This window comes from Pholcus phalangioides, unplaced genomic scaffold (genome assembly GCF_987345545.1).
Source record: "Pholcus phalangioides strain wild (caught in Gottingen) unplaced genomic scaffold, Ppha-v1.0 ptg000015l_1, whole genome shotgun sequence".
Lineage (NCBI taxonomy): Eukaryota > Metazoa > Arthropoda > Arachnida > Araneae > Pholcidae > Pholcus > Pholcus phalangioides.
This window is the reverse complement of record NW_028301608.1, coordinates 60,144,956-60,170,141: the sequence shown is the minus strand read 5'-3', so window position 1 is coordinate 60,170,141 and position 25,186 is coordinate 60,144,956. Positions and strand designations below refer to the sequence as shown.

Here is a 25,186-nt window from a genome sequence, read left to right as displayed (position 1 = left end):
AGTTCTACTCGGTCTTCGGTGCTCTCTGAAACAAGATTTGGGGTGCACACCTGCAGAACTACTGTACGGAGAAACTTTACGATTACCTGGTGAATTTTTCGAGCACGAGCTAATTCCAACTCAACTGACGCTTCCGAGTTTCTACAAATGCTGAGAACTCACGTCCAAACTTTCAAATACAAATACAAATACAAATACAACGCCACAACAGGCAAAATGCCCAACGAGGTGGCTGATAAAAAGATGCCCATAAAAATATGGATGTCATATGTTTCAAAAATACAGCAACCCCATTAAAAATGCAATTAACACAAATTATAAACAATATATACACATGATAAAATATTATACAATGCCCATAAAGAATACTTATGGTTGTCTTATTCTAAGAATGGATAGCTTCTCGATTTACCCCAACATGTTTATCGTATTTCTTTTTAAACGTGTCAATTGTGTTACAATTTACTACCTCCGAGGGTAAGCTATTCCATTTATTAACAAACCTATTAGAGAAAAATTCCCTGCGACACCATAACCTTGCATTGTCCCTCACCAATCGATACTGGTGTCCCCTTGTAAAAGCATTTGTTTGGCGGTGTACTAAAAGTTCATGGTCCATCCTATCCATCCCATTGAAAATTTTGAACACTTCGATCATATCTCCTCGACACCTGCGTTCATCCAATGTAAACATATTCAAAAAATGAAGTCTCTCTTCATAACTCAAGCCCTGTGTGCCAATAAGGACACGTGTAGCTCTTCTCTGCACCCCTTCAATCAAGTCTATGTCCCTCTGTAGGTATGGTCTCCAGCCACGACCAATCAAACGGCATGGAGGACATCCTACATTTGTTCACCATGATTTGAAAACTACTTCTCACGTTTTCGTAAGAACTGATAGGGTGAAACGTCCTCTGGAACAGCCATTTGAAGGACCATACAGAGTGATCAGCCGGACCGACAAAGTGTTCAACATGGACATAAGAGGAAAAACTGTGTCAGTGTCAGTCGATCGGCTTAAGCCAGCATTTCTCGTGAATCCGACGGTGGAGCCGGTACCTGTATCTCCAAACGTACCAACTGCAGTTACGTCTGACAGACTCGCAGCTGATTCTGCTGTGAAACCAGTCAGAACCACTCGTTCTGGACGTACTGTCCACTTTCCAGATCGCCTGCAGTGCTCGTGATCACTGATGCTACTCCATAGTACGCGATCACCTCTTATTACTCGTGATCACTGGGGAGGGAGTGTGTGGTGTCTCACGCAGACGACCCCCCAAGAGTCGGGTCAACGACCTCGAGTGTGTCACGTGATCCCGGGTACTGGAGACGACCGTCTGGAAAACAGCAGAGCAGAGAGTCACTGCACACGAAAGCGTGAGGTTCAAAAATTTCTATGCCTGTCTTTTTCATTAACCCAGATTATCATGTTTGTGTCGTCGTAATAAATGTATATTAAGAAGCTGTGGCTCTGTGTAGTGACTCCGCAAGGTTGTGTAGTTAATAAAATAAAACTGTAACCACACTCATATGGAGACCCTGTGTTCAAAAACAAATCAGGAAGTAGTTTTTTCGTCTCTTCCTGATGAGGCTAAAAGGAAGAAAAGACAATCCACGTTTTTCCGTGAAATATCCGCAGATATATTTGAATTTGAAAGACGGAGAAGTAACGAGAAAGCAAGATAATAGCTAATGCAATAACAAGCAAGGTGCATAGCTAATAGCTTTAGCTATGCTCCTTGTATAATGCCTATGTTGTTTTGAAATTTATTTATCTATTGATTTATCCAAAAATTCATTAAATATCAATACATTCTTGATGAAAATATTTCACCCAGACGCATTTGCGTCTTCTCAATATATATATCTGCGCATATATCTTCTCAACTCAAATACCATTACCTTTCCTTTAATTATTTAATTTGATTAATTGACTTTTTCAGACGGATGTATTTTCTATTATCGAAGACCAGCATCTTAACACTACGCCATGTAGAATAACTCTAAGAGCCATCCGGCACGGCAATTCTCTGGCTAAACCTTCATCCTAAACGCGTACTTTCAATTGGAAAAAAGTATGCAAATAACGTGTGGCCCTCAGATAAATCATTCATCTTTCAAAAGGTTGTATCGTGATTGAAATGGAAAAATATTTTCTTATACGAATGAAACGGTGGTGCTCAAAAACCCAATACAAAAATTATTGCCCCGTGTTTGCTGAGGCAAACAAAGGGAATTCCATGTTTCTAAATGCAATATTCCCTGAGATATTTGAATTCAAATAATGAGTGGAAAGAAAAAAGCATAAAGTTATGCTGCTTTATGTGAAAGAACATTTTGCACTTGGAAATGCAGAATTTATATTGTTTTCTTATCTCTTTCTTACTGGCCAACTCTGTAATTGGGTTTTCGAGTACAGGGTGTCCATATAAGAAGTTAATTTGTTTGTGTTTAAAGCTACTCGCTAGCTTTTTACAAAATTGGTATTTACACTAGAAAGACGAACGGGGTCTGTGTCATACTGTGGTCTCTTTCTGCTAGAATATCTCAATTAAGATGAATGCTTCGAAATTTCTCGAATTTACCTGAATTATCATGTTCTTAGAGTACACCAAAGCTTTTTTCATTACCTTTCTTAACAACGGAGAAAGGCACGTATATACCTAGAAAGACGGAAGGTGGTCACAGTGACCCTCACCAATATTTTAGAATACATTCGCCACATAATACTAGCAACGTTGTCAGAATTGATTTTGTTAGGTCGAAATTCTTCTGATAGTTTCTTTGTGCATCAAATATGGTATAACTCCCGAATTGTGAGAGTTATCTTTAACCTTCATTCCTATGTGAAGATGTTGGTCAGCAGGTGTCTCAGCTTATGTTGTCGAGCGTTTTTGTCGTCTTGTGCAATAAATTGTTTTTTCTGCAAAGTAGATCCCTCGCTTATAATTGCTGTAGAGATGCCATAAAGATACAGAATCGCCGATGATAAACTTTTCAGAAGTTGGCAAAGATTGTGCGTGAAACACCAGTAGTGCTGATGAGGAGAATTCCGAGTACAGAAAGAATGAAACCTACCTAATGTAAAACCTTTGTTAAGTAAGCAAGAGTATTGATGACGCACGAATCAGAATGAAATTATACATCCAAAAATGCCTCAGTTGATGAAAAATAAAATTGTACTATGAACAAATAAATGCAAACCACCAATGAAATTAAAGAACTACATCAAAACGTCAACTGATTTCCATAAATATAAGAGACCTCAATAATATCCCGTTTATCGGTAGAGGAGAAACTGGAACACATATAAATGTAAAAGAAATATCGCGTGGGTCCTTCCTCGGCAATAGGACGTAAAGGATTATAAAATATTTTACGATAAACTCGTTGCTTACAGATACGGATCTCACAACCACGAAAGAAAGAAAGCACCACATTCGTTGCTCATATTCACAACCTAAAAGCGAGGTAACACTGATATCCTATCGGGGATATAGAAAACACAGATCCCTTAGCCTCGAGTTTCCTCCACACTGACGCTCATCAACAGAAGTCGTTTACGCACACTCATACACACAGCGGAATCCCTTAAAATTAAGTAATAATAAGATATATTAACACCGATGGTTTTTTTTTTACAAACTAATTCTTTAAATATAACTGTGTATTCTGCCATAAAAATGTTATACCATGCTGTAAAATATTGAAATTTCAAACATTATCGGAGAAAGCAAATAGTCACACAGACCTCTGCTCGTCTTTGTAGGTATAGTTCCCCGACCCGTCTTTTCAATGCTAATTTGTATGTGTTAAAATATATGCTAATAGTTATGAAAAACGATATTCTTCATTTAAAAATATTTATTTAAGTCATATAGTATCAAAATATATTATATACAGAGGAAAAAAAACCGTCACTTTGACAATTAAAAAGAAAAAAAAACGTCGGTGTTCTTACTAATTTCTTAGCAAACGGCTTTTCAAGGCGAAAGAAAATGAGAAATCTTCAGTCTGGATGGAAATTTCGTGGTTCTAAAATTGTTTAGTAACTTGTGAAAGTGGATGACGAAATACATGTGAAAAATTTAGTTCCATAAAGTAACGACTTTAAATTTAGTTTCATGTATCTGGAGAAACTGGAGAAACCGCGAGACACCCAGTTTCACGTATCTCGAATAATTATATATTAAATTTTTATTTGTTGAAAAAGATCGAAAAATTGAAAAAAGGAAATAAATAATCCTGAAATTTTCTCTAACGAGAAAGGTTCAAGTATTAATCCTAAAGGAGATGAGAATGTAAACATTTCGGGAATTTTACAAAATCTACACATTCTACCTGTTATGCATAAATGAATGTTTTGAGACGAAAAAAATGATAAAAATTATTATTATAGTATGTAGTATATATAGAGAAGGTCATTTAGTCATAAAATCCAGAGTTATATTGCATTTCCGTTTATAACTTTGTTAAAACGTTTCAACTTATAATTTACATAGCTCTGGTTTTTACTAAAAAAAGGATTTGGTGAATGAGATGTTAATAAATTTATATATGTGTTTATGTAAATTAAAGCCAAATCGAAATTAAACCGCATCTTAGAGTGCTCGAGAAGGCACTCTACTTGTGCAAATGACATGAAATTCGGACACATGATGAGCTCATTATTTATAAAACTATTTAATTTATTGGAGATATGTCACGAATAGTCAGGGACGACAATTGAACTATTTTCGGGGGGGATGCAAAGAACATGTACTCAATGTATGTGTGTATATATATAAAATGTATATATACAGATATATATATATATCCAATTTTTAGTGCATTTTCAGAAGCCAGGAGGGGGCAGCGGAACCCCCCTGAACCCACGGGCCTGCGAATAGGTATGAACTTTTATAATGCGGCCATGTGTTTACCAAATTAAGTCATAATCAATTCTTTTTAAATTCCTTACTTTTTTTTGTTTTCACATCCACACACACACAGTGCCCCTATTCATTAAAGTTACGAAAACAAAATTTCATTGTATTAAAATTTTCTTTTTGATCATTAAGTCGTCTGCAAGAAGGAAAAAGAATAAATAAGCAGTCGAATGAGTAGTGAACTGTGAATTCATCTATGACGTGATTTTAAAACCGGCCAAACTCAGTCAGGTCTGCCTCGAACGTAACTCTTGTAATGGTATTTGAACCATTTGGAAATTCAAGGTCAACTTCAAGTGTGAAAATTCTCTCGGGACTTGAGTATAAAAGCCCAGGCTTCTACTCGATCTGATCACAGTTCTATCTTTGCATTCAAACAAGAAGCAAACTAATCAATCAGAAGAAAATGATCGCCAAGGTGAGAAATATGCTACCCCATTGGTTTTTATTGATAGCTTTTGCATTTTAAGGTATCAGCGCAACTCTTAGAGTTTGACTATTGTTTACTTGCTTCGAGCTTATTTTCAAGGGTGATATATTGTTTTTCCAAACTAATTATTTGCGAACACATTTTGATTGTAGTACTTGAGGAAAATTAAATTCTGTACTTTAGATGATATTTCAACCTAACCCATCCAAGTGTTTGATCGAAATCACGTAGAAGAATTTCATGTACATTATCAAAGATATGAATGATTTAAAATTCGCAAATATTTAATTTTGCACACACATTTGTCAGTTTTGGAAAGAAGTCATTATTGATATTTCATTTTCATTTCAGTTTGTCCTTATTGCTTTCGCCGCTGCCACTGTACAAGCCGATATTTTACCACTTCATGGAGTAAGTACTAATTTGACAGGTTTAATTTCGAATAACCATTGATGAATGAAAGATCAATCCAGAATGTTATATGGACGAATTAAGAAAAAATTGCCGTAAAAATAACTGAAAATTTGAATATAATTTCATGGCTTATAACTTATAACATATGCCTTTAGATATAAAAGCGTTATACTTTTTTTTTATCGATGAAAATAATGCATACCACTGGCATTTCAGGCTCACCACCATGCACCTCAGCCATTCTCTTTTGGATACAGCGTAAAAGACAAACACGGTGAACAGCACAGGCAAGAGACTGGTAATGGTGCCGGACATGTGAAAGGGAACTACGGATTCACTGATGACCGCGGTGTCCAACGTCAGGTGAACTACGTGGCTGACCACGCAGGCTTCCGCGCTCAGGTCAATACCAATGAACCGGGTACTGCCAACCAGGATCCAGCTGCTGTCAAAATCATCTCCTCAGCTCACCCATACTTCGGTGCCGGACATGGACTGGGATATGGTGGCTACGGATACGGAGGTCTTGGATTCGCCGGTAATGGAGGCTACGGACTTGGACTCGGTCACGGTATCAAGGTGCCATTGGCCGCAGGACATCTCGGAGCATATGGTGGATATGGCCTCGGATACGGTGGATATGGACTCGGATACGATGGTTATGGCCTCGGATACGGTGGATATGGACTCGGATACGATGGTTATGGCCTCGGATACGGTGGTTACGGACACGGTACTGTCCAAAGGTACGACAGCAAAGAACAACATCTCGGCCTGTTTTAAATCAGAATGCATGTTGTTAAGAAATCATTCAAAATGTAAGCTTTTCCAACTTCGGTCACATTTTTATCAACATCGAAATAAACATAACTTATAATTTATTATTTGTTTGCAAATTCTTTCACTTCTTTTAAATGTTTGAATTCACGTGAATTATTAATTTCTTTACCAATAAACCCTAAATGTTCATTAAATATATAAAATTAAGCGTAATTTCGGATCAATGAGTGAAAAGTGGAATAGTTGTCTTTTTAATATATTGTCTATAATTTCAATAATTTCTGATGCTCGTGAACAACTTCACGAAATGTTGTCATGAAATAGCTATAAAATATAAAGGCGTATACAATATTTTCCGCAGCGTATACGTAAATAGCTTATAAATATAAAGGTTATGGTGCTAAAATGTTTGATAATAGAAATTTAACAAAAATGCTGGAGATACATCAAGTGGCTTTCTACATTTATTACACCAAATAAATACCATCCGTACTCATCAAATAAGTACCATGCATATTCAGTGAATAAATAAATACAGCGCAACAATAAAAGAAATGTATTGAATCTGATAGGTCCGCTAAAGTACTGTTGATGGGAATTCGGTACCGAGTGTTCAGTTCTTAAGTAGTAGCTACATCTTAAAAGTTGATAAATATTATTTAATCACAGATACTCAAAAAAAAAAAAAAAAAAAAAAAAAAAAAAACATGCCCAGTAAATTTATTAATTCAGCAGATGAATTATATGATGCTTGGTTAGACTGTTTTCATCAGAGATTTACAATAATCTTGATTAATAAATTTATATCTCATTTCCGACAACTAAAAAACTGACGAACGTCAAAAATACAGATACAGATTACAAATACAGATACATACTGTGAACACATCTCTTCCTGAGCATGTATAGACTAAACACCGCAAAATATCAAGCACACTAATTATGACATCTAGACAATTTGCCATTCAGAATTATCCACCGAGTACAGTCAAATGAGATAAAAAAAATTACCTAACTAATATTTTATATTTGGAAGCTGTCCATTATGATATTAAGGTATCTAGACATTTTCGGATTTTACGACCGGCATTCGAAGATCTAGTGTCATTGGTCTAGTACCATGATCTTATTTGATCAATGCACTTTCCTTAATTATGAAGAATCCTAAGTGAAGATTTTTTGGAATGAGAAGACATCAAATTAGGTCATAAGAGGAAATTAATGCCTTGAATTTTGTGATCATACATGCTGCTAATTATGGAAAACCATATTTGATATTTTGCTGATTATTGTATTATATGGAGAAGAAAGAAATCCTCTGTTGGAGAATTCCATAAATTCGAGTAAAGGACATACAGATGATGCGTTGACTTTTTAATAAACGAGAAACAAATGTCACTGAAAATTCTCCGATGGATGGCAAATAATTTTTTTGCATATTTAATGCGTATTTATATTGGTTTTCAAAAGCTTTCGATTCTAAAAACGATATACTGCAAACTTATGATCGCATTGACTGCATATCCCAACAAGATCCCCCTCGGATGTGGAATTATTTCCCGGTAGACCAATAACTGCAAAGCTTATGATATCATCGTTGATAACCAAGTTGTGACAATATGAACATTTCTGAAAGACGATTTATTTTCCCAAGGTTTTTAAGAAATGAAATGGGGAGCACACATAATCTAAATCGGTTTCCCAAGCTTACCTTTCTATCGCCCCATTCTTAAAAATTTCCTTTTTTCAACGGTCCCATAACTCCAGCTAGCACAGGGGATGTTTAAAATATTCATAGCTGCTTTCACTGCTCCTATGGATATCACTCATTATCAGGTTCGAAGTTTCTTTTCAGTTTTTCAGCAATTTTATGCAATTAGTTTTCCGATTGATGACAACGCTTTTGATGACAATTCGTGACATCCCGTATTTAAGATCCCAGTTCCACTTATTTTTCTGAATGAATAAATAAATACCGAGACTTATTCACATCGAGTCATTTCAACGTTTTTTCGTCAAATAGGTTCAACGATAGGTTGAGTAACGCTGATCGGAAGCTCCTTGAACCACAGTAGAATGCATTCCAGGTCTCTCTGAGATGGGGAAATTTAACTTCGATATTTCTTAATACGTAAATACAGGGTGATTCTGAATTCGCGGGGGAAAATTTCAGAAGCAGAGCAAGACCCAGAAAAATACATTTTTTGGTAGCAATGGTAATGCATTTTAGAGGTTCTTATAGAAAATGCACTATCGCTCTTCACCGTAATCAAGCGAAATTCCATTTTTTCAAGGTTGTGGCTTACAACATGTAATCCGTGGTTACTCTGACGATGTTAATCACTAAATTCAGTGAATAAATAAAAAAAAGAGGCTTTTTTTAGTGGGCCTCACCAATTATATTCTTAAAAAGGTTCCTTGAATCAATAAGTTTGGGATCCGCTGGTTTGAAATGTGCGAACGACGCTACGATCGAAATGATACTGAAAAAGGAAAAATTGTGAAGGAAAATGAGAGAGGATGCCAACTGAACCACTAAAAAATGTATATGAAATTTCGATTTAATTTAATGAAATATATATTTCAATGTAAAGGTTGATTAATGGTATATTTTGAAATGCTACAAGAAAAAAAGAAGAACCATGTTTTTAACATCAAATCCGTACGAAACCAGTTTTTCAGTAAAGTACAACATTTTATATATAAATGTAAAAGTATATATGTATTTGTTTTTTATACAAATCCGCACTGTTGATCGTATCACTCGAAATGCCATTTTTTTAGGATTCTTCGCTAATGTGTGGAAGGAGAGCCGTAAACATATTCCCGCCAAAAAATATTTTTATGAATTCTTTTAATATAGCAGAAGTATTTCCAAAAACACCCTTTTTTCACGACGTTTTCATGTTTTCAGTCAGATGCAACTAAGTTTCCCAAATGTTTTCGGCACTAAATATGCGCATCTTAATAGGTATTCCACTGCAATTTAAAATTTAAAAATCGGTGAACAAATAACGGAGTCAGATACGTTTTTGTTTCAGACCATATCTTAATTTATGAGTACGAATGTTGCTTTGACGAATGTATTTTTTACAAATGTAACTGAATTTTTAGAGAATAATTAATAAAAACTGATATCAAACTTTGAACTTTCTAATTTTTAACATTTATAAAACTTTAATTATTAACATTTATAAAACTTTAATTATTAACATTTATAAAACTTTAATTATTAACATTTATAAAACTTTAATTATTAACATTTATAAAACTTTAATTATTAACATTTATAAAACTTTAATTATTAACATTTATAAAACTTTAATTATTAACATTTATAAAACTTTAATTATTAACATTTATGAAATTTAGTTATTAAATTTATTTAATACTTAAATTTTAGCATTATGGAATGACTTTTTAAGATGAGCCAGGAAAATACCGGCTGATTGAACTATAAATACATAATATTTTTACGGGGTGGGAAACGTCACCGACTACAGCTAGTTGAACATAAAAACCGAGATCATAGTTAGAATGTATGGAAAACTCTTTAACACTGTTGCTGTCGCAAAACGAAAATATTCTACAAATATTTGTCAAGTACAATTATATAATTAAGTTTTGTTTCAGGAATTTCAATTACTTTTATAACAATAATTACTAGTTAATAAAATTATAAATTAACTATAATTAACTCATGATTAATAATTATTGCAAGCAAAATTTTCAGTAACATCATTTTTTAAAATATCAAAAATTAAGTGTGTCGTGGAAGTTCAACTGTGCGCTGCATAAAAAGGTTCAAAAACGCTGTGCTACGCATTGTGTAAACTGTTCAGACAAACACTTTCAAGGACCTCATCGCCCAAATCAGTGACATCGGTGACTTAGCCCGATGTGTTTTGTTACTGTATCTGCACACGAACCTTTCATATTCTACCACATTTGTTCCATAACAAAATATATGCTTGTTTCTGTGTATTCTATCATCCCTTCAAGTTTGACCTATGAAATTTAAATCACCCTGTATGTCTGGAATACGCATAAAATTTTTTTATAACACGGTCATGTGCCAAGCAACATAGTTCCTAAACCAATTCTTTGCGATTCGCTTATTTGGAATTTTTCATCCTCGCGTTACTCATTTGTCTTAAAGTTACGCAAAGAAAAAATTTATTCGCCAGGCTTTTTTTGTTTTTTTTTTATGAATATCAAGTAAAATAAGAAATGAAACGTTGAACGAGCTGGAAGAGGACTGTGAAGTGATCTATGACGTGATCTTAAAAAGGGGCCAAAGTCAGTCATGTCTGCGTCGGAGATAATACTTTCCTTGGTATTTGAATAATTTGTGTGGAATTTCGAGTTCAAGATCAAGTATGAAATTCAGTTTGGGTCCTTCAGTATAAAAGCCATAGTTTCTATCCGATATGATCACAGTTCTCTCTATCTTTGCATTCCAACAAGAAGCAAACTATCCCCTCAAAAGAAAATGATCGCCAAGGTGAGAAATATAATTTATAGCTCATTCAATATGATGACTTTCGCATTCGGTAAAACTTCTATAGTTTGAATATTGCTTACGACAAAAGTTTACGTGGTTTTCCGCATGAGTTATATAGTATTTTATCCAGAATAATTATTTGATCAAAACATCTTTAGCTCCTCAAAAATTACAATTTTCATATAAAATGATATTTTCATCAAAAGTCCACACAAGTCACTGATCGAAACCAAGTAACAAAAGTTTTCATTTAAATTATCAAAAATATTCACGATTGAAATTTCTCGCAAAAGTTCGTTATTTACAGCATAATTATTATTGCAAAATGGGATAAGTTATATTGATATTTCCATTTCAGATTGTTCTCATTGCTTTTGCGGCTGCCGCTGTACAGGCCAGCATGTTACCACTTCCCAAAGTAAGTTTTAATTTAGGTTTCATTTCGAATGAGCGTTAGTGGATCGAATGATATAAAGGATATAAAACAATCACGGATATAATATGGATCGATAAAGAAAATATGTTATGTTAGTATTGCCGTAAAAATACCTGCATGCTTGAATATAATTTTATGGTGAATAAATTGTAAATTGTGCGTTTAGATATAAAAATGGTATGAAATGTATTTCTGCGGATGAAAGTAATGCTTGTCACTGGAATTTCAGGTTCACCACCATGCACCTCAGCCATACTCCTTTGGATACAGCGTGAAAGACAAACACGGTGAACAGCACAGACAAGAAACTGGTAATGGTGCCGGAGATGTGAAGGGCAACTACGGATTCACTGATGACCGTGGTGTCCAACGTCAGGTGAACTACGTGGCTGACCACGCTGGTTTCCGCGCTCAGGTCAAGACCAACGAACCGGGTACTGCCAACCAGGATCCAGCTGCTGTCAACATCATCTCCTCAGCTCACCCATACTATGGAGCCGGACACGGACTCGGATATGACGGCTATGCTTACGGAGGTCGCGGATATGGCGGTCTCGGAGGCTACGGATTCGGTCACGGTATCAAGGCACCATTGGCCGCTGGATATCTCGGAGCATATGATGGATATGGCCTCGGATACGGTGAATATGGTCTCGGATACGGTGGATATGGCCTCGGATACGGTGGTTATGGCCTAGGATTCGGTGGTTACGGACATGGTACTGTCCAAAAGTACGACAGCAGAGAACACCATCTCGGCCAATTCTAGATTTCAATAAATGTTCGTCAAAAAATTAACCAAAATGCAGCTTGTGCAATTTCTGTGGTATAGTGATTAGCAGAAAAATAAACACAGTTATGATCGATAATTTGGTGTAGCATTTGTTTACTAGTATAACTAATTGCTTTGTACACGGGGCATTCAAATTGTTTTCTAAACTCCTAAAAGATTTGGTCCCATATGGGAAATAAATGATTGGATTGATATCACATAAAACTTCCCTCTCTTCTGATTTTACAATGGTCAAAAACCATTTATGGTACATTAAATGTGGTATAAATATATACTTTATAATAATACGCGTTAATACACGTTATATACATTTAAATATGTTATCGTTTGAATATTAAATATTTTTTTACTCAGACGAAAGCTTAACTCTTATACCGTTATCTTTGGTAAATAAGCCACTGGGATGTATTAGCACCAAATTTTTTTTAGTTGAAACGTCGGAGAGTTTTACATCTCACAGCTTCGTAGAGTAGATTCCGCAGCCACATGCAATTTTTCTTCTAGAAGTAAACAGAATACAAACATTTGAACAAAACTAAATTTTGTAATGATCAACTTATATTTAATTTCTTTGAGAATTTTATAATATTACTACCCCAATATAAGTCGTTATCTTGGATTGGATACAATAAAACTTTGCTACAACAGTACTCCATGTAACGATAAATCTCTCTATAAGAATTTCTTAAAGTTTTGTTGGGAAATGTCCTATGGTCTAAATGCTAAACTGTTGCCTCACGATATAACGTTAAACCCTCTGGAAGGCCAATTTTTCTTGCTCAACAGAATATCGTTAGATCGTGTTTTCACTTTATTTCCCAAAATTCCATTAGCATAATTCAAAATTAATGTCAGAAAATGTTGTTTGATTGACCGCGGAATGGAATTTGCCGCGACAGAGAAAAATTAACTTCGCAGTATAAGCTATGTTTTACAGTAAAGGGAGTTACGGGGAATGTATATCTGAGAGCTAAGATGCCTTAACTCAGTGTCTTGATTGAAAAAGTCAATTTGATTAATTGACTTTTTCAGACGGATGTATTTTCTATTATCGAAGACCAGCATCTTAACACTACGCCACGTAGAATAACTCTGAGAGCCCTCCGGCACGGCAATTCTCTGGCTAAACCTTCATCCTAAACGCGTACTTTCAATTGGAAAAAAGTATGCAAATAACGTGTGGCCCTCAGATAAATCATTCATCTTTCAAAAGGTTGTATCGTGATTGAAATGGAAAAGTATTTTCTTATACGGATGAAACGGTAGTGCTCGAAAACCAAATACAAAAATTATTGCCCCGTGTTTGCTGAGGGAAACAAAGGGAATTCCATGTTTCTAAATGCAATATTCGCTGAGATATCTGAATTCAAATAATGGGTGAAAAGAAAAAAAGCATAAATTTATGCTGCTTTATGTGAAAGAACATTTTGCACTTGAAAATGTAGAATTTATTTTGTTTTCTTATCTGTTTCTTACTGGCCAACTCTGTAATTGGGTTTTCGAGTACAGGGTGTCCATATAAGAAGTCAATTTGTTTGTGTTTCAATCTACTCGCTAGCTTGTTACAAAGTTGGTATTTACACTAGAAAGACGAACGGGGTCTGTGTCATACTGTGGTCTCTTTCTGCTAGAATATCTCAAGTAAGATGAATGCTTCGAAATTTCTCGAATTTACCTGAATTATCATGTTCTTAGAGTACACCAAAGCTTTTTTCATTACCTTTCTTAACAACGGAGAAAGGAACGTATATACCTAGAAAGACGGAAGGTGGTCACAGTGACCCTCACCAATATTTTAGAATGCATTCGCCATATAATACTAGCAACGTTGACAGAATTGATTTTGTTAGGTCGAAATTCTTCTGATAGTTTCTTTGTGCATCAAATATGGTATAACTCCCGAATTGTGAGAGTTATCTTTAACCTTCATTCCTATGTGAAGATGTTGGTCAGCAGGTGTCTCAGCTTATGTTGTCGAGCGTTTTTGTCGTCTTGTGCAATAAATTGTTTTTTCTGCAAAGTAGATCCGTCGCTTATAATTGCTGTAGAAATGCCATAAAGATAAAGAATCGCCGATGATAAACTTTTCAGAAGTTGGCAAAGATTGTGCGTGAAACACCAGTAGTGCTGATGATGAGAATTCAGAGGACAGAAAGAATGAAACCTACCTAATGTAAAACCTTTGTGAAGTAAGCAAGAGTATTGCTGACGCACGAATCAGAATGAAATTATACATCCAAAAATGCCTCAGTTGATGAAAAATAAAATTGTACTATGAACAAATAAATGCAAACCACCAATGAAATTAAAGAACTACATCAAAACGTCTACTGATTTCCATAAATATAAGAGACCTCAATAATATCCCGTTTATCGGTAGAGGAGAAACTGGAACACATATAAATGTAAAAGAAATATCGCGTGGGTCCTTCCTCGGCAATAGGACGTAAAGGATTATAAAATATTTTACGATAAACTCGTTGCTTACAGATACAGATCTCACAACCACGAAAGAAAGAAAGCACCACATTCGTTGATCATATTCACAACCTAAAAGCGAGGTAACACTGATATCCTATCGGGGATATAGAAAATACAGATCCCTTAGCCTCGAGTTTCCTCCACACTGACGCTCATCAACAGAAGTCGTTTACGCACACTCATACACACAGCGGAATCCCTTAAAATTAAGTAATAATAAGATATATTAACACCGATGGTTTTTTTTTTACAAACTAATTCTTTAAATATAACTGTGTATTCTGCCACAAAAATGTTATACCATGCTGTAAAACATTGAAATTTCAAACATTATCGGAGAAAGCAAAGGGTCACACAGACCTCTGCTCGTCTTTGTAGGTATAGTTCGCCGACCCGTCTTTTCAATGTTAATTTGTATGTGTTAAAATATATGCTAATAGTTATGAAAAACGATATTCTTCATTTAAAAATATTTATTTAAGTCATATAGTATCAAAATATATTATATACAGAGGAAAAAAAACCGTCACTTTGACAATTAAAAAGAAAAAAAAACGTCGGTGTTCTTACTAATTTTTTAGCAAACGGCTTTTCAAGGCGAAAGAAAATGAGAAATCTTCAGTCTGGATGGAAATTTCGTGGTTCTAAAATTGTTTAGTAACTTGTGAAAGTGGATGACGAAATACATGTGAAAAATTTAGTTCCATAAAGTAACCACTTTAAATTTAGTTTCATGTATATGGAGAAACTGGAGAAACCGCGAGACACCCAGTTTCACGTATCTGGAATAATTATATATTAAATTTTTATTTGTTGAAAAAGATCGAAAAATTGAAAAAAGGAAATAAATAATCCTGAAATTTTCTCTAACGAGAAAGGTTCAAGTATTAATCCTAAAGGAGATGAGAATGTAAACATTTCGGGAATTTTACAAAATCTACACATTCTACCTGTTATGCATAAATGAATGTTTTGAGACGAAAAAAATGATAAAAATTATTATTATAGTATGTAGTATATATAGAGAAGGTCATTTAGTCATAAAATCCAGAGTTATATTGCATTTCCGTTTATAACTTTGTTAAAACGTCTCAACTTATAATTTACATAGCTCTGGTTTTTACTAAAAAAAGGATTTGGTGAATGAGATGTTGATAAATTTATATATGTGTTTATCTAAATTAAAGCCAAATCGAAACTATACCGCATCTTAGAGTGCTCGAGATGGCACTCTACTTGTGCAAATGACATGAAATTCGGACACATGATGAGCTCATTATTTATAAAACTATTTAATTTATTGGAGATATGTCACGAATAGTCAGGGACGACAATTGAACTATTTTCGGGGGGGATGCAAAGAACATGTACTCAATGTATGTGTGTATATATATAAAATGTATATATACAGATATATATATATATATCCAATTTTTAGTGCATTTTCAGAGGCCAGGAGGGGGCAGCGGAACCCCCCTGAACCCACGGGCCTGCGAATAGGTATGAACTTTTATAATGCGGCCATGTGTTTACCAAATTAAATCATAATCAATTTTTTGGAAATTCCTTACTTTGTTTTCGTTTTCACATCCACACACACAGTGCCCCTATTCATTAAAGTTACGAAAACTAAATTTCATTTTATTAAAATTTTCTTTTTGATCATTAAGTCGTCTGCAAGAGGGAAAAAAATAAGCAGTCGAATGATTAGTGAACTGTGAATTCATCTATGACGTGATTTTAAAACCGGCCAAAGTCAGTCAGGTCTGCCTCGAACGTAACTCTTGTAATGGTATTTGAACCATTTGGAAATTGAAGGTCAACATCAAGTGTGAAAATTCATTCGGGACTTGAGTATAAAAGCCCAGGCTTCTACTCGATCCGATCACAGTTCTATCTTTGCATTCAAACAAGAAGCAAACTTATCAATCAGAAGAAAATGATCGCCAAGGTGAGAAATATGCTACCCTATTGTTTTTTATTGATAGCTTTTGCATTTTAAGGTATCAGCGCAACTCTTAGAGTTTGACTATTGTTTACTTGCTTCGAGCTTATTTTCAAGGGTGATATATTGTTTTTCCAAACTAATTATTTGCGAACACATTTTGATTGTAGTACTTGAGGGAAATTAAATTCTGTACTTTAGATGATATTTCAACCTAACCCATCCAAGTGTTTGATCGAAATCACGTAGAAGAATTTCATGTACATTATCAAAGATATGAATGATTTAAAATTCGCAAATATTTAATTTTACACACACATTTGTCAGTTTTGGAAAGAAGTCATTATTGATATTTGATTTTCATTTCAGTTTGTCCTTATTGCTTTCGCCGCTGCCACTGTACAAGCCGATATTTTACCACTTCATGGAGTAAGTACTGATTTGATAGGTTTAATTTCGAATAACCATTGATGAATGAAAGATCAATCCAGAATATTTTATGGACGAATTGAGAAAAAATTGCGGTAAAAATAACTGAAAATTTGAATATAATTTCATGGCTTATAACTTATAACATATGCCTTTAGATATAAAAGCGTTATACCTTTTTTTTATCGATGAAAATAATGCATACCACTGGCATTTCAGGCTCACCACCATGCACCTCAGCCATTCTCTTTTGGATACAGCGTAAAAGACAAACACGGTGAACAGCACAGGCAAGAGACTGGTAATGGTGCCGGACATGTGAAAGGCAACTACGGATTCACTGATGACCGCGGTGTCCAACGTCAGGTGAACTACGTGGCTGACCACGCTGGCTTCCGCGCTCAGGTCAAGACCAACGAACCGGGTACTGCCAACCAGGATCCAGCTGCTGTCAAAATCATCTCCTCAGCTCACCCATACTTCGGTGCCGGACATGGACTGGGATATGGTGGCTACGGATACGGAGGTCTTAGATTCACCGGTAATGGTGGCTACGGACTTGGACTTGGTCACGGTATCAAGGCACCATTGGCTGCAGGACATCTCGGAGCATATGGTGGATATGGCCTCGGATACGGTGGATATGGACTCGGATACGGTGGATATGGACTCAGATACGATGGTTATGGCCTCGGATACGGTGGTTACGGACACGGTACTGTCCAAAGGTACGACAGCAGAGAACAACAACTCGGCCTCTTTTAAATCAGAATGCATGTTGTTAAGAAATCATTCAAAATGTAAGCTTTTCCAACTTCGGTCAGATTTTTATCAACATCGAAATAAAGATAACTTATAATTTATTATTTGTTTGCAAATTCTTTCACTTTTAAATGTTCGAATTCACGTGAATTATTAATTTCTTTACCAATAAACCCTGAATGTTTATTAAATATATAAAATTAAGAATAATTTCGGAGCAATGACTGAAAATTGGAATAGTTGTCTTTACGAAATATTGTTATGAAATACCTACAAAATATAAAGGCGTATACAATATTTTGGACAGGATGTATGTAAATATGTTATAAATATAAAGGTTATGGTGCTAAAATGTTTGATAAATAGAAATTTAGTAAAAATGCTGGAAATACACAAAATAGTCATCAAGTGGCTTTCTACAGTTATTACTTCGTGCTTGTGTTGTGTATTTCTAACATATTTTAATAAATAAATTACTATTCTTGAAACATTTCAGCATCATTTAGCACCATATCAAACATTGTTGTATGCGAGTTGGGTTCACTTTTGCCTTAGTGAATACAGAATGAATTCATATCAAGTATAGAAATACATGCATACTCATTGATGGAATACAATGCTTATTTTTAAATAAGTAGAACGGATATTCACCAAAGAAATACCATCCGTGCTCATCAAATAAGTACCATGCATATTCAGTAAATATATAAATACAGAGCAACAATAAAAGAAATGTATTTCATGTGATAGTTCCGTTAAATATGGTGGAGCTACGGCAATGTATACAGTTTACTATCAAAACGTGCGTGGTTTGCGAATAAAATCTAGCGATTTATGGGTTAATTCCGCAGCAAATAACTATGATATAATCCGCTTAAATGAAACAGGGCTTCAAGACGACGTTTCTGACTCGGAACTTTTTGACAATCGATACATTGTGTTTAGGCAAGATAGAAACCTTGTGCTCACAAACAAACGAACAGGAGGAGGATGTCTTATTGCAGTCAAAAATTCTCTAGAAAAGGATAATTCATGATGCGGCACCTGAAGAGTGTGTTTGTCGAAATTAAAAATGTCAGTTCCCGTGTTATCATCGGCGTAATATACATTCCTCCCGGCTCGTCCGTGGAATTGTATCGAACATGTTTCTCTTTCATTGCCCACAATCGCGAATTCTCTGAATCTGACTGCATAATAGTTGGTGATTTTAATCTTCCGTCTTTAAATTGGGTCAGCGGCGTACCTCAACACAACTGTCTGCGAGACATTGAGCTTGAATTTTTATCATTTTTTAATTATCATGATTTTCAGCAACTGATATCTTCGCCGAATTCTAACGGACATTACTTGGAACTTTGCCTTGCGAAGCTTCTTCGTGTCAATGTCGTAGTGACCACATGTGATGATCCATTAATTACAGAAGACCTACATCACCCCAGTTTCGAGATTAACATTTTTTGTGTAAAAAATAGTTCTCGCGGTGTTGCTACAAAGTACGTTAGCAGTGAATACAACTTTCTTAAGGCGGACTTCTTCTTATTACATAATCTTCTAGATCAAACAGACTGGTCTTGCCTTCGAGCTCACTATGAAGTAGACGATGCTCTTACTTGCTTCTATAGTTTAATCTTTGCTGCATTTGACTCTGCTGTCCCTCGAAAAAGTGACTCCAAAAAATCTTTTCCTCGTTGGTTCGACACTAATGTAATCAAGGCAATACGCAAGAAAAATTCAATTAGAACTAAACTTCTATCTAGTAATGGTCATTTGCATCTTAACAATTTTCGTGACCAACGTAGAATCGTTAAATCCCTGATCCGAAGTGCACGGGACGCGTATTATCGCCGCATTGAAGATGATATTCATACGGACCCTTCTACATTTTTGAACTTTATGAAATCTCAATGACGAAAACTTACACCGAGTAACTTCAATTATGAAGGAATGAGTTTTTCGGTGGATGAGGAAATTGCAAACAAATTCGCCGAGTACTTCCAGTCTGTATTCTCTTCTCAGGTTCAAAGTACATCTTGGGAAGACTACAGTAGTGAACATCAGATAGCTAATAGACTTGATATTTTTGACATTGGTGAAATAACTGAAAGTGATGTTATCGACGCTATACGGCATATGAAATCTGTCAAATCCATAGGCCCAGATGGTATTCCAGCCTACATAATCAAAGCATGTGGAGATATTTTTTCAGAACCTCTCGTAATTCTCTTTAATCTCTCCTTGCGTGAAAATGTTTTCCCATCTTCTTGGAAGCTCGCAAATGTCATTCCGGTTTTAAAAAGCGGTCTAGTATCCGAAGTCACTAACTATAGACCCATTTCTATTTTAACCGCAGTGTCTAAACTCTTCGAGCACATCGTATATTGCAAATTGTACAACCATATACGTCTAGAATTATCTCCATCTCAACATGGGTTTTTTCCGAATCGCTCTACTGAAACAAATCTTGTTCATCTCACTCACGATCTTGCTAAGTCAATCGACGCCAGCAAGCAAACAGATGTCATTTACACGGATTTCGCTAAGGCTTTCGACAAAATAAATCACCAGACACTACTTTACAAACTCCGTTCTTTCAATGTGTCCGAGAACTCTATAATGTGGTTCACCAGCTACTTAAATTTGAGAATATCCCAAGTTTTATTTCATAACGCAATTTCAACAAAATATGTCAGTGGATCAGGTGTTCTCCAGGGTTCGAATCTTGGACCATTGCTTTTCTTAATATTCGTGAATGACCTTCCTCGGTGCTTCAAGGCATCAAAGTGTCTGATGTATGCTGATGACATGAAAATTTATCGTGAAGTTGGGGGTCTAGAAGATTGCATGGCTCTACAAAGAGACCTACAGTCTCTCCATGATTGGTGTGGGGCCAATTTCTTCCAGCTCAATGTTCGAAAATGCCACGTTATCTGCTATACAAGAAAATTGTCATCGACCGAATTCGACTACACCATTGATGCTGTCTCGATCAGTCGTGTTTCCGTAATCAAAGACCTTGGGGTTTTCTTTGACTCCAAGCTTGCATTTACCGATCATACACATGATCTTACCAATAAATGCTTAAAACTGCTAGGATTTGGGTTGAGGAGCAGCAATAATTTCAAATCAATCGCAACAATCGCGACACTTTTCAGGACTTATGTACTCCCGAAACTAGAGTACTGCACTATTATATGGAGTCCTCACAACAATCTAGACTCATTGATACTGAGAGAGTCCAGAACAGATTTCTACGTTACATGTTTTACAGGCAATTTCACGTCTACATAAATGACGTAAGTACAACCGAACTGCGACGTTTTTTCATTTCCAATCATTGGAATGCCGAAGAAGAAGAAGTTACCTTCGCTTTTTGTATAAAATTGTCAATAATATAATTGATGACTGCTACCTTCTTCAACTTGTTGATTTTTCTGTGCCAATTGGAAATAGCCCTGTTCGGCGAACTTTTCGCCTCCCTAAACCCCGAACAAATATTTTACGACGGTCCCCTATTTTTGAGATGTGCAATATATATATAATCAGTGCGATGTGAAACCCGATATGTTCAATTCAACTATAAGAGAATTTCTTAAAAGTTATATGTGAGTATTGAATATACATGTTATTATGCTTTTCCGTATGTATTTCTATTGTTCCACTCGTTTTTGTTTTCGTACTATGTTGTATTTGCGTTTTTGTATTTTTCTTCTCTTGTCCATCTCTGTAATTTGGCAATCCTTGCCTGTTGAGACGTGAATAAATAAATAAATAAATAAATAAAATAAAGTACTATTGTTTGAAATTGAGTACCGAGTGTTCAGTTCTTAAGTATTAGCTACATCTTAAAAGTTGATAAATATTATTTAATCATAGGTACTAAGAAAGAAACATGCCCGGTAAATTTATGAATTCAGCAGATGAATTGTATGATGCTTGGTTAGACTGTTTTCATCAGATTTACAATAATCTTGATTAATAAATTTATATCTCATTTCCGACAACTAAAAAACTGACGAACGTCACAAATACAGAAAAGGAATATACTGTGAACACATCTCTTCCTGAGCATATATAGACTCAACACCGCAAAATATCAAGCACACTAATTATGACATCTAGACAATTTGCCATTCAGAATTATCCACCAAGTACAGTCAAATGAGATAAAAAAATTACCTAACTAATATTATATACTTCGCTACAACGGTACTCCATATGACGATAAATCGCTATATAACGTTTTTTTATAGCCTTGTTGGGAAATGTCCTATGCTCTAATGCTTAAAGGTTACCTCACGATATAACGTTAAACCCTCTATAACGATAATTTTTCTTGCTCCACAGAATATCGTTAGATCGTGTTTTCAGTGTATTTCTAAAAAATTCATTAGTATAATTCAAAATTAATGCCAGAAAAAGAAGTTGTTTGATAGACCGCGGTATGTAATTTGCCGGGACAGAAAAAAATTAACTTCGTAGTATAAGCTATGTTTTACAGTAAGTTACGGGGAATCTATATCTTAGAACTAAGGGGCCTTAATTCAGTATCTAGAATATAATAGAAAGAATGAGGAAGATATTCGAAGAGTTTAGCTGTCTGAAAGAGTCGAAGTGAAATGCATTTCAGAAATTCTTTGTTTTCATAATTAATGAAACAATATGTGACACATTACGGAACATGCGATGTTTTATTTGAGACATGGTAATATACTGTGTGCGTAGCTAGCAGCACGCACGCGAATTACTTAAGAACCATTCATCCTAGTTGCGTATTTCAAATGAGAAAGCGTATCCAAATAACGCGCGGACCCTAGATATGACATTCATATTGGAATCTGTCCATTATGATACTAGGTAGCTAGACGTTTTTGGATTTTCAACGACCGACATTCGGAGATCTAGTGTGATTAATACCATGATCTTATTTGATCAATGCACATTCCTTAATTATGAAAAGTCCTATGTGAAGATTTTTTGGAATAAGAAGACATCAAATTATAGATCATAAGAGGAAATTAATGCCTTGAATTTTGTGACCATACATGCTGCTAATTATGAAAAACCATATTTGATATTTTGCTGATTTAAAGATATTGTATTATATGCAGAAGAAAGAAATCCTGTGTTGAAAAAATAAATAAAACATATTTTTGGACTTCAGCTTCAGAAATGTTTGTTCTGGCTTAAAATGACATCTATCTCGTAAATTGCATTTATTTGCTACAATTAGTGATATAGCGTATTTAAAATCAAAATTTCCCGTATTTTCCTTCAAAGGGTATGGTGAACCTACGCATGAAGGCACAGTTTTAATTTGAACATATATGAATATTGCTAATATCAATATAGAAATTTAATAATTTTTAATTTAATTTCTTTTAATTGAATTCCGCAAAAAAATCCAGTAGAAATTTAATAATTTTTTTCTAAAAAACCCAAAACTGAGGCACTATACGTGTTAATATTATTTAATAATAACAATGGAAATGAATTAAAATCTGAATCATCTTTTGATAAATGTTTTCTACAGAAAAAAAAAACAAAAAAAATCCGTGTCGAGACAATTAAATTTGTTAGAGAAAAAATGGTAAAATAGAAAGTGCAATAGAGGAACGTTTGAACCACAGATGTGCAAAATCGATGAGGTCCTTATTAAACATTTTTTTTCCAAAAAGATTTCTGCAAACCATTTCGGAAAAAGTATTTTTATGCACCAACAGCTGACATAATACGCATATTTTCTCAAGATCGGATGCGAAATTACATTTTTTCAACGCTGTGGCTTACAAATGTGCTCTGTGGCTAACCTCTAACCTCTAACGAAGTTAATCACTAAATTTAGTGAGTAAATGGAAAAAGAGGCTTTGGTGGGCCCCACCATATTCTTAAAAAGGTCCCTCGAAGCAATAATTTTGTACACTGCTGGGTTGAAATCTAAGAACGACGCTACAATCAAAATGATACTTAAAAGTAGAAAAAAAAATTGCGAGGGAAATGAGAGAGGATGCTAGCTGAACTATTAAAAAATTGCTATTAAATTTCGATTTGAGAATCGATTGATGGTACATTTTGAAATGTTGCAAGAAAAAAACAAGAGCTTTTAACATCACATCTGTATGAAACCAGTTTTTCTGTAAAGCACATCTCATATATAAGTGTGAAAATATGTATGTATTTGTTTTTTATATATAAGTCCACACCGTTGATCGTATCACTCGAAATGCAATATATTTTTACAAATGTAATTGTATTTAGAAAATAATTAATAAAACAGATATCAAATTTTAAACTTTCTAATTATTAAACATTTATTAAACTTTTAATTATTAAACATTTATCAAATTTTTAATTATTAAACATTTATCAAATTTTTAATTATTAAACATTTATTAAACTTTTAATTTATAAACATTTATTAAACTTTTAATTTATAAACATTTATTAAACTTTTAATTATTAAATTTATTTAATACCTAAATTTTAGCATTATTGAATCACTTACTTGGCTTAAGATGAGCCTTGAAAATACCGGCTGATTGAACTATAAATACATAAATTTTTACAGGGTTGGGAAACGTCACCGGGTACACAGCTAGTTGAAAATATATACCGAGATCATAGTTAGAATGTATGGAAAACTCTTTTCCATACATTCCTCTTTTGCGAAAAAAGTCGCAAAAAAAAATATTCTACAAATATTTGTCAAGTTCAAATATATAATTAAGTTTTGTTTCAGAAATTTCAAATATTTTTATAAGAATAACAATTATTTAATAAAAATTACTAATTAATAATAATTTACTCTTGAGTAATGATTACTGTTAGCAAAATTTTCAGTAACATGACTTTTAAAAATATCAAATTTAGTGTGCCGTGGAAGTTCAACTGAAAGTTGAAGTGTGACGCGGGATAAAAACGTTCAAAAACGCTACGTGTTACGAATTGCGTAAACTGTTCAGACACACTTTCAAAGACCTCATTCGCAAAATCCAGTGATTTACTCCGATTTGTTTTATTACAGTATCTGTATACGAACCTTTCAAATTTCACCATATTTATTCTATGAAAAAAATGTTTGTTTCTTGTGTATTATATCATCCCTTAAAGTTTGCTCTATGAACTTTGAATCACCCAGTTTATGTGCCAACAACATAGTTCTTAAACCAATTCTTTGTGATTCGCTTATTTGGAATTTTTCATTTTTCATGCACGCGTTACTCATTTGTCTTAAAGTTACGCAAAGAAAAAATTATTCACCAGTTTTTCATTTTTATGAATATCTAA

At 34.5% G+C, this 25,186-nt stretch overlaps 2 protein-coding genes across 2 annotated transcripts; both read left to right on the top strand.

Annotated features, from left to right (window-relative positions):
- Positions 1–785: 785 nt before the first annotated feature.
- Positions 786–12,272, top strand: LOC149076354 (uncharacterized). Its single transcript, XM_089242220.1, has 6 exons — positions 786–1,127; positions 5,710–5,769; positions 5,989–6,518; positions 10,993–11,056; positions 11,415–11,474; positions 11,722–12,272. The coding sequence occupies exons 1-6, from the start codon at positions 786–788 to the stop codon at positions 12,259–12,261; spliced, it is 1,596 nt and encodes a 531-aa protein (XP_089098346.1). The 3' UTR covers positions 12,262–12,272.
- A 4,433-nt stretch (positions 12,273–16,705) lies between these two features.
- LOC149076353 (uncharacterized) lies at positions 16,706–17,905 on the top strand. The gene is made up of 3 exons (XM_089242219.1): positions 16,706–16,717; positions 17,081–17,140; positions 17,360–17,905. Exons 1-3 carry the CDS (start codon positions 16,706–16,708, stop codon positions 17,903–17,905), a joined length of 618 nt encoding a protein of 205 aa, XP_089098345.1.
- The last annotated feature ends 7,281 nt before the right edge of the window (positions 17,906–25,186 follow it).